Source organism: Triticum aestivum, chromosome 4D (assembly GCF_018294505.1).
Source record: "Triticum aestivum cultivar Chinese Spring chromosome 4D, IWGSC CS RefSeq v2.1, whole genome shotgun sequence".
NCBI lineage: Eukaryota > Viridiplantae > Streptophyta > Magnoliopsida > Poales > Poaceae > Triticum > Triticum aestivum.
Genome location: NC_057805.1, coordinates 81,377,569 through 81,395,066, shown reverse-complemented (window position 1 = coordinate 81,395,066; position 17,498 = coordinate 81,377,569). Strand labels below are relative to the sequence as shown.

General features: G+C 45.8%; 1 protein-coding gene across 1 annotated transcript; it reads left to right on the top strand.

Annotated features, from left to right (window-relative positions):
• The first annotated feature begins 1,861 nt into the window (after window positions 1-1,861).
• On the top strand, window positions 1,862-12,125 carry LOC123096340 (phosphatidylinositol 4-kinase beta 1). The gene is made up of 16 exons (XM_044518043.1): window positions 1,862-4,048; window positions 4,436-4,624; window positions 4,789-4,837; window positions 5,600-5,732; window positions 5,912-6,392; window positions 6,656-6,736; window positions 6,815-6,937; window positions 7,549-7,618; window positions 8,318-8,415; window positions 8,501-8,605; window positions 9,373-9,426; window positions 10,292-10,435; window positions 10,549-10,602; window positions 10,700-10,774; window positions 11,272-11,355; window positions 11,424-12,125. The coding sequence occupies exons 1-16, from the start codon at window positions 2,291-2,293 to the stop codon at window positions 11,523-11,525; spliced, it is 3,600 nt and encodes a 1,199-aa protein (XP_044373978.1). The 5' UTR covers window positions 1,862-2,290; the 3' UTR covers window positions 11,526-12,125.
• Window positions 12,126-17,498: the final 5,373 nt, after the last annotated feature.

The window sequence follows — 17,498 nt, the reverse complement described above, 5'->3', positions numbered from 1 at the left end:
CGGTGATGATTTCACCCTCTGGCAGAGTGCTGAAACAGGGTCCAGATTGGTTTTTCGTGGCTACAGAGGCTTGCGGCGGTGGAACTTCTGATCTAGGGTTATTTCTGGGGGTTTATGTATTTATAAGATTTTTTGGCGTTGGTTTCACGCGAAGATGGCTTCGAGGGGCCCACCACCCACCAGCACACGGGCAAGGCCCCTGGCGCGCCCAGGTGGCTGGTGGCCACCTTCTTGTCCTCCCACGAAGCTTCTAGTGCCTCTTTTGTTCAAAAAAAATCTCAAAAAGTTTTGTTGCATTTGGAGAACTTTTATTTCTGCACAAAAAACAACACCACGGTAGTTCTGCTGAAAACAGCGTCAGTCCGAGTTAGTTACATTCAAATCATACCAAAACCATATAGAATTGTTGTAAACACGACATGACTTCGTAAATTATAGATACGTTGGAGACGTATCAACCATCTCTCGCAATTTTGCACCATCAACATGATCTTTCCAGCAATAGAAACTGGTCGAGCCCTAAAGCTTATCCGACACGCGGTCTACGGGACAGAACCAGTCCCAACCGAGCTCCTAGGGTGGTCTGACGCCACAATTATCTTCAAAAACAAAGACCACCCATCACACATCCCTCATCCTGGCAAGTATGCCTTGGTGGTGGATCCGATAGTCGGGGGCTTCCCCCTTCCGCGAGTCCTGATGGACGACAGTAGTGACCTCAACATCAGCTTCCTCGACACCCTGACTAAGACGAGGATCTCCCGAACCGGCCTCTAGCCTTCGCTCACCTGACTTCATGGCTTTGTACCAGCCCAGGCATTACGCCCTCTTGGGCGTCTAGAGCTCGAAGTCATCTTTGGTGACAAGGAAAATCTCAGATCGGAAACAATCTAGTTTGAGGTCTCCCCGTTCCACAACGGCTGCAACACGATCCTCTGTAGACAGGCATACGTGAGGTTTATGGCACTACCATTATACGCATACCTTCAGTTTAAATTGTCAGACTCCAACAGGACGATCACAACCCACGGCAGCCCTGAGAGGGGCTTGCGGTTGAGGTCGCGAACGTAGAGCTCGCCGAGGCGACTTTTGCGTCGACAGAGCTTGAACAAATCAATAAATCGATCGACACGAACACAACAACGCTCCCGGCCAAACCATGGCCGAGCCGGCTTTTGCCTCAGAGCTAGAACAAATCAATTTGACACTAACACAACAACGCTCCATGGCCGAGCCCTGTATTCCAGGTGGCAAAGGACGCGAATTTTTTTTCCAAGTACACCCAGATGAGCCAAAAAAATAACAATAACGATCCAGGCTAACTGAACTATGTTTGCGTGGCAACCCGCAGACATGCTTGGAGTCCTAGCCAAGATAGTGCAACACAACCTCAATGTCTGCAAGGGCGCGATGCCGGTGAAACAAGCCCTTCGTTGTTTCGACTCAGAAAGGTGGCAAGCCGGGAGGAGATTGCCCAACTGCTAGCTATCGGATTCATCAGGGAGGTCACACATCCTGCATGACTTGCCAATCTCGTCATGGTCTGTAAGAAGAACATGTCTTGACGCATGTGCGTCGACTACACCGACCTCAATGAGACATGCCCAAAGAGCCGTTTCCGTGAACATGTCATGTCGCATGTGTGTGATCCCGTGAACTATTGACACGTGACGAGTGAAAGCATGGCCAGCCACGGAGGGCCTTTACCGGCACTCTCCGGGAGAACGGCACAGGCTGTGCAACAGAGTGACAGCAGCGCACAGGATTCGCAGGCGGCCATCGCCGCCCGCACCTGCTCCGGGCTCTCCGCTTCCCCGTTCCACGCCCTCGCCAGCACGGACACCACGCCGGAGAAGAAACCCGAAAGAAATTTATAAAAGAAAAGAAAATTCAAACTAGAGTCCCCAGAAACAGCGACGAAAACGCTGCGACATTTCAAATCGAATCAACCCCAACCCCCACACCCCACCCCGAGTCCTCCCCAATTCCAAGATCCCACGCTTCCCCGCTCCAAATTCCCTCCCCAATTCCAAGATCCCTCGCCGCGCGGCGCGATTCCGGAGCTAGGCAGCTAGGGTTTGCAGGTCCTCGGACCGAGCTGCGCGATCTCGCCGTCCGCTCGGGGGCTAGGGTTTGGATTGGGGTACAGCCCTGAGCGAGCTCTGGATTGAGATTTGGGAGAGTGGTCGCGGTTCTGGATCGAGCTGCCCCGTGTGCTGCGATGGTGGTTAGTGGAGGAGGACGCCAGTGACGGTTGGTTTCGGTGGGATAAGGAGAACCCCCCGCAGCCATGGTGCGGCTTCTCGGGCTGCGGGGCCTCAGCTTCGGGCCTGAGGAGTCGCCGCGAGAGATCACGGCCGCCGGCGGAGATGCCGCGCCCCCTGTGGGGAGCAGCGGCTGGCTCGTCCGCTTCTTCGACTCCGCGTTCTTCTGCGAGTGGATCGCCGTCAGCTACCTCTACAAGCACGACCACGCCGGCGTGCGCGACTACCTCTGCAACCGGATGTACACGCTCCCGCTCTCGGGCCTCGAGGCCTACCTCTTCCAGGTCTGCTACATGCTCGTGCACAAGCCCAGCCCCTCCCTCGATCGCTTCGTCATCGACACCTGTGCCAAATCCCTGCGCATCGCGCTCAAGGTGCATTGGATCCTCGCTGCTGAACTCGAGCTAGAGGAAACCGAGGATCTGGATGGGATCGATAAGGTGCAGGAGCAGTGCCAGGCTGCAGCCACCGTGCAGGGCGAGTGGCCGCCGCTAGTCCGACCTGCGCCGCTGTCCCCTGTTGCCAGCCCACGCGGCAATCCCATGCTCAGCAGGATACGCTCGTCAAAGCAGCGACTGATGTCCCTTGCCTCGTCGCCCTCTCTTGGTTTGAGTCCCCCTCCCAGCAGCACCAATGTGTCTGCTGCTGAGGATGCTGGAGTCGGCAAAGGGAAGCAGCCAGTAACACCATCTTCGGAGGACAACAAGCTGCTTAGGCGATTGAGCATCGGGCCAAAGGCCTTCTTTAGGCGGTCTGTGGAGAAGGACGAGGAACAGGATAAGGATGGGTTCTTTAAGAGATTGCTTAGAGACAGCAAGGACAAGGAGGAGGATGATGGAGACAAGGAAGGTTTTTTTAAAAGGTTGCTTAAGGATAGCAAGGAGAAAGAGAATGATGAGGAAGAAGGGGATAAAGATGGTCTCTTCCGTAGGTTGCTTAGGGACAGCAAGGATGAGGACATGGAGCTCACACCTAACTCGGACGGTTTGCTGAAGAGACTCTTCCGTGACAAGGAGGACAGACCGGGCGACGATGACGAGAAGGAAGGTTTTTTTCGCAGGATATTCAAAGATAAGAATGAGGAGAGGAGAGAAAGCATGCATGGAAGGCTTGGGGATGAGGAAAGAGTAGGTAAGAGTTTGGAGGATGATGATAGGGAAGGGTTCTTTCGCAAGATCTTCAAAGATAAGAATGAAGAGAAGAAAGATGGAGGCAGTCATAAGCAAAATGATGATAGAGAAAAGGTCGGCGTGAACACCGAAGAGGACAAGAAGGATGGCTTTTTCCGGCAACTTTTCAAGGAGAAAAATGATGAGAAAAAGGAAGGCACCACTCCCAGCAGGAAGGAGGACGATAACAAAGGCAATAAGAGCATAGACGACGATAATTTCTTTCGCAGAATTTTCAAGGATAAGAGTGAAGAAAAGAAGGGAGCTGCCCATGACAGGAATGAGGATGAGAAGTGTGAGGAAGGTGATAAGGAAAATTTCTTCAGGAAACTATTCAAGGACAAAGACAAACATGAGGACAGGAGAATCGAAGGGCTTGATAAAAATGATGATGATGGTAAGAGCACCAGTGGTATTGAGGAGGAGGAAAATTCAGAGTTCTTGTCATTCCGCAGGTTGTTCCGAGTGCACCCAGAAGACGCTAAGAGTGGACATATAGAAGGTAGTCAGCCTAACGGTATTTCTGAGGGTAGCCCGGGATCAGAGAGCTTTTTCAAGCGTTTATTCCGTGATAGAGAAGATTCTGAGACTTTTGGCTCAAAGTTATTGAAAGAGGCAAGACATCTATCTTAACTATTCTTTCTTTGGTTATGAAGTTTCAGCGTTTCATGTTTTGCATCATCATATTGAGTAATTACTTCTGGCTGCACACATATATGCTTATTACTTCTTGGTGTGAGGTGACATTGTATCGCTAGTTGCCATTAGTATTGTACATGTCACATTAGTAGTTTGATTCGCAACTCCTATTTTCAGTATGGGGGAGCTTGGTTATGAATTCCTTAGATTTATTACAATAGATTTATTACAATATTCTCCATCCATAGCTGCTGTGATATAAACAAATAGTTTGATTATGCTATTTGTACATATTTTGTATTTTTAATTTTAATTTCCTTTTACAGCATGCTTGCCTTCCTAACTGCAATATATGTCTTTCAGAAACACCCTGATTCCACAGGAAACAGTGAGAAACAAAGTGGAAAACCACCTTTACCAAATAATGTGCTGGCAGAACTGCGGAAAGGCTCTTACTATGCTTCATTGGAGCTAGTTCAATCATTATGTGATACATCTTATGGTCTCGTAGACATATTTCCGGTGGAAGATCGCAAGATTGCCTTGCGAGAGGTAAGTCATTGCATTAGGTTGCCAGTGCCCCGCCCCCGTACTAATTATTGGCTTTATGCCTCTTCAGTCATACTCTTATTTATCGTGTTACAACTTACAAGAGCTACATCCATTTTCTTTTATTTGCATTCTAATTTCTCCTCTGGTGGTTCTTTTTGTGCCAGTCTCTTACAGAGATCAATTCACATATCGCTTCCAGTGAGAAAAATGGAGGTGATTTCTCTATCCTATTTGAGATATTACACACTTTACTATCGTTGTTTCCTAGGTTACTTAGTTTCTGCCCTAACATTTTCAACATCACAAATTGGTGCTTCATTCCTTTTAAGAATGCATTTTAATCTTCAGTTGGAAGCTACATGACATATCACATTCACATATGGTCTATGCTAGTATTTTTAACATCAAAGTTTTGGTGCTTCACCCCTTTTTCATATATTTACATTTTAATCTTAAATGGGAAAGTACTTGACATATCACATATGGTCTGTGCCTTACTGTTCTATTGATTTCTTAGCTGCAGTTTTAGTGATGGCCACCTTTCTTTGTGCATAAATATTTTCTGCAGTTGAGTTTCTGTAGTTGTGTTGTCCAATGTTAATAGTTTTGGAAGGACAATGAAGGATAAACACTTCAATAAATCATGTGCATATTCTGTTGGGTCGACTTGTTCTTTTTGCATTTTGGTGCATGAGTCGTCATCACCGTTGTATGTTTTGTACTCTGTAGTACTGTTGCCTGTGTTTGCTAAGCTGTCGAGCCTGCTCAAATAGAAGTATAGGCAGCAAAATCAAGATATGCCCCGCATATAGCGAAAAAGTGTGTCTTGTAGCTTGGATCTGCCTTTTCTTTGCTCCTTTATTATCACAACATCAGTGGAATTTTAACTAAAGGAAATGAAGCTATTGATATTGTAAAGCAGCAGCTAGATGTGCTCTCAGGCTCTTTTTTCCCTTTTGTTCTTTCTACTCACAGGCGTATGCTTCCCAATGGGAAGGGGCATATATCGAGTGGTTCATATACCTGAAGATGAGTCTGTTCTTCTAAACTCTAGGGAGAAAGCTCCCTATCTTGTATGTGTTGAAGTTTTGAAAGCAGAAACACCAAGGTATGTAGCTTGGGTTCCATGTTAAAGTGCTCAGTGTCTATATATTAGTTTAAAAGGATCATATTACACAGTTGAGGTTGTGTCAAAAGAATGTTTGATACTAAGCAAATTAATGATGTTTGTCATTTAATTTGTTATTGGAGCTTCAATTGGTAACATCAGTTGTTTTGCCTTTCTAGTCACTCCAAAGGGTCCTCAGATGTGAACAAACTATCAAAAGGCGGGATACCGTTGGCTAATGGAGATGTTCAGTTGCCAAAGCCGCCTCCATGGGCATATCCTTTGTGGAGTCGACATGAACCACAAAATTATGAAACAGACAGAATGCTGAACTCTACCTCTCAGGTTATTGACCAAGCCATGGCTCAACTATGGGAGGCCAAAGTGAAATTTGTAAATGTTAGTTTCTCTATCGAGAAAATTGGTCGTTCTAGAAGCATTGCAATGTCTGAGTCGGGGCGTAGGATACGGCAACCTACAACAGAGTCACATGATCTATCAGGAGATTCCCAGGCTGTTGTTGATCAACCTATTGAGTGGGTAAAGGTCACCCTGTCTGCGGTTCCAGGAGTTAACATGGAAGATGTAGATGACAATGAACCGACACGGAAGAAGGATCATCGCCGTGTTCCAAGCACTATTGCAATGGAGGAAGTCAAGGTGCGACTCACACATGAAATTGGTTTTTAGTTCTTGTGCCATTGCTATATATCTTTTATATTCCGTCTCCCTCAAGGTGCTTTTGTTTATAAGATTTTCAGTCTTCCTCAACATTCTTCCTATGAACGATTAGTTTTGAGGCTAGCCGTTTAGATAATCGAAAACTGTAGACTTTGATGTGTAATACAAGGTGATTATGCCTCATCAATTTGACAGTTGGTGTTTTTTTTGCTACTGTTTGTTGAATTGGTTTCCTTGACTAGGCTGCAGCGTTAAAAGGAGAAGCCCCACCTGGTCTTCCACTGAAAGGAGTTGGTCAAAGCACTGAAAATTTGGATCCTATGGTGATTCACTGATATTGTGCCCTCAGTTACCTCTCTTTTGAACATCTTCCTTAAGGTAGTAACTCAATTTTCCAATAGGCAACTGATGGCGGAGATCCTAAACCAACTGATGCTTTGGCTGGTGAACTTTGGACTGTCAAGAAAGAGAGAATACGCCGTTCTTCAGTTCATGGAAAATTACCTGGCTGGGATTTGCGTTCTGTAAGTCCACATGGAAAAAATGTTCTGCTATTAGATTATTTACATGTTGCAATATTATCAAATACAAGCTTTATCAACATTTTTAATTATTTATATTTAGGCATTTTTTAATGTTATTTCTCTGAAGGTTAATTTTCCTTGTCCCTTTGGTTGAGCATGGACACTGCACTTCTTTTAGTTATCAGCATAATTTTCTGGCTCTCTATTAGCTTCACCAAAAAAATGTTTAGGAGAGAATTAAGTAACTGTTACTTTTCATACTACTCCGTGTTATGTTCCCCAACATTGACTTTCTGAACATATAGTTAAACCATAAAATAATGATAGACATATTATTTATAATATCAAAGTTCATAATATGGGATGCACTCTTCTGCCTATCTCATGCATTAGCATTTATAGTTGAAGATATAAAAATGGCTGGGGTAATGTTTGTTCCCTAAACTGAAGCAACTAACGAGACAACTATGAGTAGTTTATGAGTGTCATTTCAAGTCTGCGGATGATTGTTGTCATGCTTGAGATTTAACGGCTCAGTTCCTTGTAGGACATCTTACTCTGAAATGCTGTCAGTTATTGCCAAGCTTCTGAAACACTTTCACCAATTGCAGATTATTGTCAAGAGTGGGGATGATTGCCGACAGGAGCACTTAGCTGTACAGCTTGTCGCACACTTTTATGGTAATGTGTAAAACAACTCTAGTGTCTCATACAGTAATCTATTTAATCTTGATTGTGGAGTTCGTCCATTTTTGCTTTTCACTACCACATATGGTAATGAGTAAAACAACTCTCGTGTTTCAACTCTAGTGCTGTATTGGTTTTTGTGCTTACATTCTGCTTAGTTTTGCTTTTCACTACCATATATGTCAGGCCTGAAGCATGTAAATATTCTATTAATTTGAATCAATATTATGATATTTAACGTCCACTGGAAGGGGGTATATATAAAAACCATATTTAAGGAATCACATGATACACATGGATTTTATTTATACTCAAACTGGTATGCAAACATTCTCGCACATAAAAATAGTATTATGGCTTGCAAGTGATAGACACCCCAGGAGTCTTATCAATAGTGTTCTTGGATTTGGAGTAACGTTAACATCTTGTGGTGTATTAGCAGTGTTAAGATTTTACTGGAATTAGCAAGTACTCCCTCTGTAAACTAATATAAGAGCGTTTAGATCACTATTTTAGTATTCTAAACGTTCTTATATTAGTTTACGGAGGGAGTACTTTTCTCATGTTACTATCTATAGCATTTCTTATGTTCTGGATTCTGAAAGGACTATACTAATTAATTTGCCTGAAGTTTGTGTTCCATTTAGGGCGTGGTCAACTCACTATTGTCCTGAAAAATCTTTTTATCGGCAGATATATACCAAGAAGCTGGCTTACCACTCTGGTTACGGCCTTATGAAGTTATCGTCACGTCTGCATATGCAGCCCTAATAGAGACTATTCCTGATACGGTAGTTATCTTTCCTTCCAGATCACTTTTCTGAATTTCTTCCGCACTGAAAGATCTTAGGTCGACCATTGTTTTTGTTATCGCAGGCATCAATTCATTCCATCAAGAGTAGGTTTCCCAACATCTTAAGTCTTCGTGACTACTATGTAGCCAAGTATGAAGAGAATTCTCCAAATTTCAAACTTGCGCAGGTGAAATGCTGGAATATCTTACAACACAGCAAATAGAATCATACAACATAGCAAATAGAATCATACAACACAGCAAATAGATCCAAATGCTTAGTTTGTCATCCTCTGCGTTTTACTGTAGGCAATATTTCATCATTTATTCCTCCTCAAAATGCATCTGTTTTTTTTAATTAATAAGTGTTTTTGTTGAGGCAAATAATGGAGGGCTATCGCCCACCTGATTTAATCGAACAGTTTGATTAGTGAATATCCATGGCTGCTTGTATGGAAAGTAGGGCTATAATTGACTACTTGTGATGTGTCACATCCCTTGTCGACTGTATCACATCCTTTGTCAACTTGTATCCAGTCCACTCCATGAGATTTGTTTGTATCAGTACTGCAGATGAAATGTTCTGTCTTGAACATTTGAATATTGCATTTCTTGGTGTTTCTGTTAGGAAAACCATGTTTTGGCAATGAATTTGCTTAATTTTATAATGAAAGATGACAAACTGTTCAGTTGGTAGTTGAATGCAATTATAATTACTTGGATTGTCTGCATTGGTGTTGGAGTAATTTTTCATGGTGCTGGAAGTGTCATGGATGCAAAATTTGGATGATAGCACCGAATTAATGCCATCCGATGATGATTAGTTAAAATATCTGATATTAGTGAATTTATTAGCATATCTAATCTAACATACTTAACAAATCCCAGTAAGAGTTTAAATTCATACTATTGTCAGTCCAGTTGAACTGGCTCTTATATTTACTATTATTCACAGAGGAACTTTGTGGAAAGCATGGCAGGATATTCAATTCTGAGCTACCTGCTGCAGGTATTAAAATCAAGTACTTCATTACTAATCTGGGTATATTTTTAGAATTAGAAATGTTATTTGGCAAGCTCTGTTGTTTTGAATGTCTAATACTGTTTTATGCCACTAGTAATCAACAAAGTAGATTAATTAAAAAACTAATTATTACTCCAGAAGATTGCTAAGTTATGGTTAGTAGTGCTAAAGTTAAAGTTTATGTCATCACATTATGGCCTGTTTGAGTTTTTCTGGGATATAAATTTCCAACTGATCCTGGCTGTACAGTCAGCAAGTGGTTCAGCCCGAGCACTATCCTGTTATATTTGTGATGTTTAATTAGCTACCTATGGATAGTTGCCCTACTGCATTAGATCCATTTTTTACATGTAATCTTCCTGCTTTCTGTAATGTCTTATCGGCCAACAGAGCCAGCCAAGTCTTGCTGTATTGTTGTTAAAGTATATAAGGCGAAGGCCTGCCAACTGATACATCTTCTCAAGCTTTTGAGGGAAGGTAACAGTTGGGAATCCGATCTGCTGGGTGTTAATTTATATGGAATGCTGCAGTGCATATATATCATTTCCATATAATTAATGCAAGGTTTCAGCTGAAGTGTCGCAACAAGCATCCGATACTTGTAACGTAACTGCATGCCTGTCTTTTAAGATCTCCGAAATGGAAGACACTTTGCTGCTGTTTTTGTTTTTCTGCAGATATGACTGCTTGCCTTACCCCCCCCCCCCCCCCCCCCCACACACACACACACAAAGGGACCGTGTTTCCTTCATTATGTGGGAATAAATTAATCTCAGATTGAAGAAACTCTTAATTCTCTTTTTGTGACACAACTTGGAGTGCTAAGTGTTGAGACCTTTTTAATTTGCAGGTCAAGGATCGCCATAACGGGAATCTCTTGATAGACGAGGAGGGACATATTATTCATATTGATTTTGGTTTCATGCTTTCCAACTCTCCTGGAGGGGTAAATTTTGAGAGTGCACCATTTAAGCTGACGAGGGAGCTCCTTGAAGTATGATAGAAGCTTGTAACTTATTATAACTTTCCTATATCCTAGATTTAGGTGTTGAATTATATTTTGATGGAGTTTAAATCTCGTTAAGTTTGTTGTGGGAACAATGCTAGGTGATGGATTCTGATGCTGAGGGAACTCCCAGCGAGTTCTTCGACTATTTCAAGGTAATTAACTGATAGCATGTTACTTTCGCTTGCCTACCGGGACTTTTCCAATTTATATTGGCTTATTTATTATCTACGTTTATTTTGAATTCTTCAGGTGCTATGCATTCAAGGGTTTCTTACTTGTCGGAAGCATGCAGAGCGTGTTATACTTCTTGTGGAAATGTTGCAGGTAATGGCACCTATCTAATCTTACAGATGTTTATATCTAGATGACTTGATATAATAAATGGCTATTGCCTGTCAGAAGGCCATCTGTGTCACTCAGGTTTATGCATGCATGGCTCTTATTATTTACCAACATTTTGTCATGTACATTATTTTTTTGAATTGTTGTAGTATATTCCTCTTCATATGCCCTTTTATATTAACCAAATTTACCCACATTATCTCAGTCTTCATCTAGTTATGAAGTTTTACTTGTCTTATTTCCTCTCTTTCTCCGTTGCATTCAAACTTGAATCTCATAACTTCCGGTGTAGTAGTTATTTAAATCCTTCCGTTCCAAAATACTTGTCGTGGTTTTAAGTTAAAGTTTGAACTAAAATCGACAAGTATTTTGGAACGGAGGAAGTATTTAATTGTATTCCTTTTCCTGATTAGCAAGGGAATGAGGAACACCATCATCATCATGACAAAAATCATTTTATATGTGTATCCTTTCATCAGGATTCTGGCTTCCCGTGCTTTAAAGGTGGTACTCGCACTATACTGAACTTGAGGAAGAGGTTCCACTTGAGTCTCACTGAAGAGGTTAGTCAATTGTTTTTCATTTTTATCATGTCCAGAGGGTTCTTACTATGATGTTATGATGGTTGCAGCAATGTGTATCGCTGGTGCTCTCATTGATCAGTAGCAGCATGGATGCCTGGCGTACTCGGCAGTATGATTACTACCAGAGAGTATTGAATGGGATTTTATGATGTACTCCAGGAGCGCTTAGCACTTGGCTCGTTCAGAAACCAATTTGCTCGTATCCTCTCGAGCAAATCTTTGGAACAAACAGATCAGTTTGGGGCTGATCTAGCCTGCTATTCCCGCCATGATTGGTATGAGTGGTACCAGGTAATGGAGCAATGTGTTCTGCATGTTGCACGCCAGGAGTCTTCCGTGGAACCCAAGCGTCTGCATGTGCTCGTGTATTATTTCACACCCTGTGGAGATGGTTGAGAAAGTGTATAGTCATCGGCAGTTAGCTAGTTAGGGCTTCACACTAGGAGGTTTGCTACTGGTGAAGCTGTTAAAGTGTATTGGAATTTGGAACCCGAGCTGCGGTGCTGTACAGACACTAGATTTGCGTAGCTTGGGCAGGGGTTTAGGGGAGGACCGAGCCATACATGAAGTGAACAAGTGTAAATTAAAGACGCATGGAAGCTGGGAGTCACCTGGGGCAGCAGAAGGGCTGTGTTTGCGCGATTCTGTGACATCCCAATATAGCATCGAATTAGACGATGACAGTGTGCATTGTAAATTACCATTACTGTACAGGGCCCAACAATAGGAGCTCGTTGTCCCGTTTTCCAGACTTTCGTTTTATTCATCAGTAGTACTACCGATGTTGGCGATAGAAGTAGCACCTAAGTGACGCCTAGTGGCAGGATAAGTACATCTTGATTTTTTTTGTCTTTGGTGATGGTGCTCTGACCGAATTACATATCGTGGTTCATTGATTTGTCTGTCGCTAAATCACTTTTTTTCCCTTTAAAACGAGCGGCCCGACCCTCGTGTCGCTAGAAACCCTAGCGCCGCCATCGTCCTGTCCCCCTCCCGCCGCCAGAGGGCACCCATCGGAGAAGCCCGGGCCAGCCCCGAGGAAGGCGGCGGCGGGGCGCTATTCCTTGCCGGTGCGGCGTGTCGAGAGGGGCCGCATCACGAAGCGTCCATGGAGATCCGCGGGCGCTTGCTGGAGCTTGGATCTGTGGTCTGTGGCTGTGCGGAGGTGTGTGGCGCCGCACCCGTCCAACGCTTGGTGCGCGTACGCCCTTGGCTGCGCGATGGAGGGGTTGGGCGCAGTCACTGCAGGGGGATGCCCAGGGGTGGCGTGGACGCGCGCGTCATCGTCGTGGGGTCATGCTGGGGGACACGGGCTCCCCTTGCTGGCGGCCTTTGGTTTGAGCGGCCGGATCTGACGCTATGGCGGCCGGAGGCCCAGAGGTGGCTCGGTGGTGACTGATTCCAAGCGGACTGTCTGGTGGCTCCCTGTCGGGATGGTGGTCTGGGGTGGCGTGGACTGGGCAGTGCCTTCGGGATGCTCTAGGCTTGTGTCGCCGGCGGTGCTCCGGCTAGTTTTGTGCGGTGCAGCAAGTGGCACCTGCTGCTCTGGTCTGGTGGTTGTGTGTTTGGTGAAGTCATCACAACATAGGTGCTCGGTTCCCTGACGAAAGTCATGCTCGACTCTGGATTGAGCTGATGGCAAATGACGCCTTCGGGTGTGATTTTCCTTGTTGGAGGTGCCATTGAGGGGGTCCAACACCTTTCCCTGCTTCGTGTTCTTGTCTCCCGGTGAAAACCCTGTGCAATGGTGGCATCTTTGGCGTCATTACTTTGTTGGAAGCATTGCCTTGGAGTCAAGTCTGGTGTTGGGAGCACCTGGTTAGTGGTAGTGTGGTGGATCTGGAGCGGGTAGCATTTTGGTGAGCATGGAGCATAGGTGGTGCATCCGTTTGGAGATGATCGCCGGTAGACGATGAAAGCAGCAGGAGCACCCTTTGTGTACAAGTAGGGCCACGCAAGCTATGTCAGCTAGCCTCGTGGGATCGGAGCGGCATATGTCTCACTCTTTCGGATGCATCGTTCCTCTCCGGTGTCGTTGATGTTTGTGAATATGCTCGTAGCAGCCCGGTACAATACGACGGTTGTCGGTGTGCACTCTGGTAGCAGCAAAGGCGCTTGAGTGCCCGCTTGGGTGTGTTGTGGGGATTTGGCTTTCCAGCGTTTTGTATATATTGTGGTGCTTTAGTCCTAGTCTAGCTAGGCGTAGCTTTGGTTTTAGCCGGTTTTCCTTAATGAACCGAGCAACCCTATTGTCCTTTTTTTAGCACTCGCTTTTTTGCGTTGCATTCCTCCTTTGGGATGTTTTTGTAATACCTTTTTCTGATCAACGAATTTGGCAGTTCTCCTGCCAACATTTAAAAAAAATCATATTTTTTTCATGATAAAGAGCGCATTTATTAACTAAACTTAAAATGTAGCGACACCTTGCCTATGTATACCTAGTACTCCCTCACTATTGTCAAAACACTTTATATTATGAGACAGATGAAGTAGAATACAAATAGCAACACACCAACAGTGACATAAATAAAACCGAAATAACTGTAACAATAAAGCAATAAAAGATTCACATTATACAGGAGATAGTGGACCGATTTGAAGGTGATGCTATCATCCGGGTTAGGTAAAACCTTCCTAACTATCTGCTTCAACCGCTTACACACCGGTTTGAACATTGCTAATCACATTTTTGGTATGCTTGAATAACCTTCTCGCACTCGCTGAGCGCATGCTCCGAACCGTCGTATCATGTTAGCCTTCTGGTGAAGCGTTTGGTCCTGCCGATCAATGGATCAGGATCTCCAGATCTAGTACGGAGTAGCTTGTTTTTGACGTTTCGGCTTAGTGCTTTAGTCTGCGGTGCTTCTCTGGCCGAAAATAGCAGAAGCGGTGGATGGTCCCATCACTTCGGTTGCGACGATTGCGGCAGGTCCTTGGGTTCCTTTGCCGCATCTCTTTCCTACGGCAAACTCATGGAGCAAAGGTAACCCAAGGACCTACATTAGAACATTGGGAGCATCAAAGAGGATGATGACACCTGAGAGTGCTGTTTAGAGCAACTCTAACGGGTCGACCCAAACGGACGATGATTTTGTCCGCTTTTTGTCCGTTTGGGTCGGCCAAGCGAACACGAACGTCCGCTTTCGCGTTTGGGTCGCGCGTGCGCCCAACGCTGGCCCGGCCCATTTTTGACGGCGCGAGAAAAAAAGAAAACATGCATTAATTATACATTAAAGCCGGCCACGAAGGCCGGCGAGAGTCCACGTGTCCACATTTGCATTAACAAAAACTAAAAATAAACTAAACTACGAGGCAGCGCGCTGCCCTAGGCGTCGTCGTCGTCGTCGTCGGGGTCCGTGAGGTCAATGAGCGTCGGCGCAGGGCCGGCCCAGGAGAACGCCGAGTTCCAGAGGGTGTTCATGTCGGGCGCGGGCTGTGCCGGCGCCGGCACGGGCGGTGCAGCCGCCTGTGCCACCGCGGCCTGGTGTGCCTCCTTCTCGGCCCGGCGTGCCTCCTCCTCGGCCTGGCGCGCCTCCTCCTCGGCCTCGCACTACTTGGCCTTGGCGTCGCGCTCGAGCATCTCGAGGTACTCGCCGTCGCGGCGCTCCTTGGCCAGCCGGATGTGGCGCCAGTGCTCGAGGTATGCCGCCTCCTGTGCTGGTGTCGCCCCCACCCAGACCGGCGGCGCGCTGACCCACTCGTGCACTACTCCCGTCCAGGAGTAGCGCTCGATGGGGGACGGCTCCGCCTCCGGCTCGGCTTTCACAGGGGACGGCGGGTCACCAGCGGCAGGACGCCATGGCCTGCACCATGGCCGCCTCGTACGCCGCCTCCTCTTCCTCTGCCGCTGCTGCCCTGCGCCGCTCGTCCTCCTCGCTCTCCCGGTAGACCGCCGCAAGGGCAGCCTGGTAGGCGGCCTCCACCGCCTGGTCCTCCTCGCGGACGACGAGCGGGGGCGGTGGCACGGTGCGGTTGATTTCGCGGACGCCGCATCGCCTCGCCTCCTCGTGCTCGAAGGCGGACCAGTGCGCCCAGTTGGGCGAGTCGGAGGCGTAGGCGGCGTCGCGGCGCTGCTCCGGCGTCAGGAGCGCCCGCCGGCGCCGCACCTCCTCCGCGTGCGCCCAGGCCGACTGTGGGGCCGCTGTTGGGGAACGTAGTAATTTCAAAAAAATTCCTACGCACACGCAAGATCATGGTGATGCATAGCAACGAGAGGGGAGAGTATTGTCTACGTACCCTCGTAGACCGAAAGCGGAAGCGTTTATCAACGCGGTTGATGTAGTCGTACGTCTTCACGATCCGACCGATCCAAGTACTGAACGCACGGCACCTCCGAGTTCTGCACACGTTCAGCTCGATGACGTCCTCGCCTTCTTGATCTAGCAAGACGGGCGAACTAGTAGATGAGTTCCGGCAGCACGACGGCGTGGTGACGGTGTTGGTGAAGAACAATTTCCGCAGGACTTCGCCTAAGCACTATGAAAACTATGACGGAGGATAAACTAGAGGGGACGGGGTTGCCGGCACATGGCTTGGTGTTTCTTGATGTGTCTTGGGTGCTAGCCCTACCCCTCTATTTATATGTTGAGCCTTGGGGTCGAAAGTTGGAGTAAAAGCCTCCACAAAGTCGGTTTCACCCGAAAGGCAAGAGTCCTTCTCGGACTCCAGGGTTCCCGACGTCTGGACCCAGACGCCAGGGACCCTAGCGTCTGGCCCCTGAACTCCGCAAAACTTTCTTTTGCGCTTTCCAAAAACCTCATGGGCTTTCCCCTTTGTCCCAGATAAAGTGTTCTCGTGCCCAAACATTTCGGGAAACATCCGGAACCCCTTCCGATGAATTCCGGAACCCTTCCGGAGTCCAAACACTATTATCCCATATATCAATCTTTATCTCCGGACCATTCCGGAGTTCCTCGTCATGTCCGTGATCTTATCCGGAACTCCGAACAACATTCGGTTACCAACATACATAACTCATAAATACTATATCGTCAACGAACGTTAAGCGTGCGGACCCTACGGGTTCGAGAACTATGTAGACATGACCGAGACACCTCTCTGGTCAATAACCAACAGTGGAACCTGGATGCCCATATTGGCTCCTACATATTCTACGAAGATCTTTATCGGTCAGACCGCATAACAACATACGTTGTTCCCTTTGTCATCGGTATCTTACTTGCCCGAGATTCGATCGTCGGTATCTCAATACCTAGTTCAATCTCGTTACCGGCAAGTCTCTTTACTCATTCTGTAATACATCATCCCGCAACTAACTCATTAGTTACAATGCTTGCAAGGCTTATAGTGATGTGCATTACCGAGTGGGCCCAGAGATATCTCTCCGACAATCGGAGTGACAAATCCTAATCTCGAAATACGCCAACCCAACAAGTACCTTCGGAGACACCTGTAGAGCACCTTTATAATTACCCAGTTACGTTGTGACGTTTGGTAGCACACAAAGTGTTCCTCCGGTAAACGGGAGTTGCATAATCTCATAGTCATAGGAACATGTATAAGTCATGAAGAAAGCAATAGCAGAATACTAAACGATCAAGTGCTAAGCTAACGGAATGGGTCAAGTCAATCACATCATTCTCCTAATGATGTGATCCCGTTAATCAAATGACAACTCATGTCTATGGCTAGGAAACATAACCATCTTTGATCAACAAGCTAGTCAAGTAGAGGCATACTAGTGACACTCTGTTTGTCTATGTATTCACACATGTATTATGTTTCCGGTTAATACAATTCTAGCATGAATAATAAACATTTATCATGATATAAGGAAATAAATAATAACTTTATTATTGCCTCTAGGGCATATTTCCTTCAGTCTCCCACTTGCACTAGAGTCAATAATCTAGTTCACATCGCCATGTGATTTAACATCTATAGTTCACATCTTTATGTGGTTAACACCCATAGTTCACATCAATATGTGACCATCACCCAAAGGGTTTACTAGAGTCAGTAATCTAGTTCACATCGCTATGTGATTAACACCCAAAGAGTACTAAGGTGTGATCATGTTTTGCTTGTGAGATAATTTTAGTCAACGGGTCTGTCACATTCAGATCCGTAAGTATTTTGCAAATTTTTATGTTTACAATGCT

What these genes read in the sequence shown, in the direction of transcription:
- LOC123096340 (XM_044518043.1), top strand. Translation starts at nt 2,291, where the DNA reads ATGGTGCGGCTTCTCGGGCTGCGGGGCCTCAGCTTCGGGCCTGAGGAG. An exon ending in TTCTGAGCTACCTGCTGCAG is followed by an intron (nt 9,427 to 10,291) that starts GTATTAAAATCA and finishes TTTAATTTGCAG; the next exon opens with GTCAAGGATCGCCATAACGG. An exon ending in TGACGAGGGAGCTCCTTGAA is followed by an intron (nt 10,436 to 10,548) that starts GTATGATAGAAG and finishes GAACAATGCTAG; the next exon opens with GTGATGGATTCTGATGCTGA.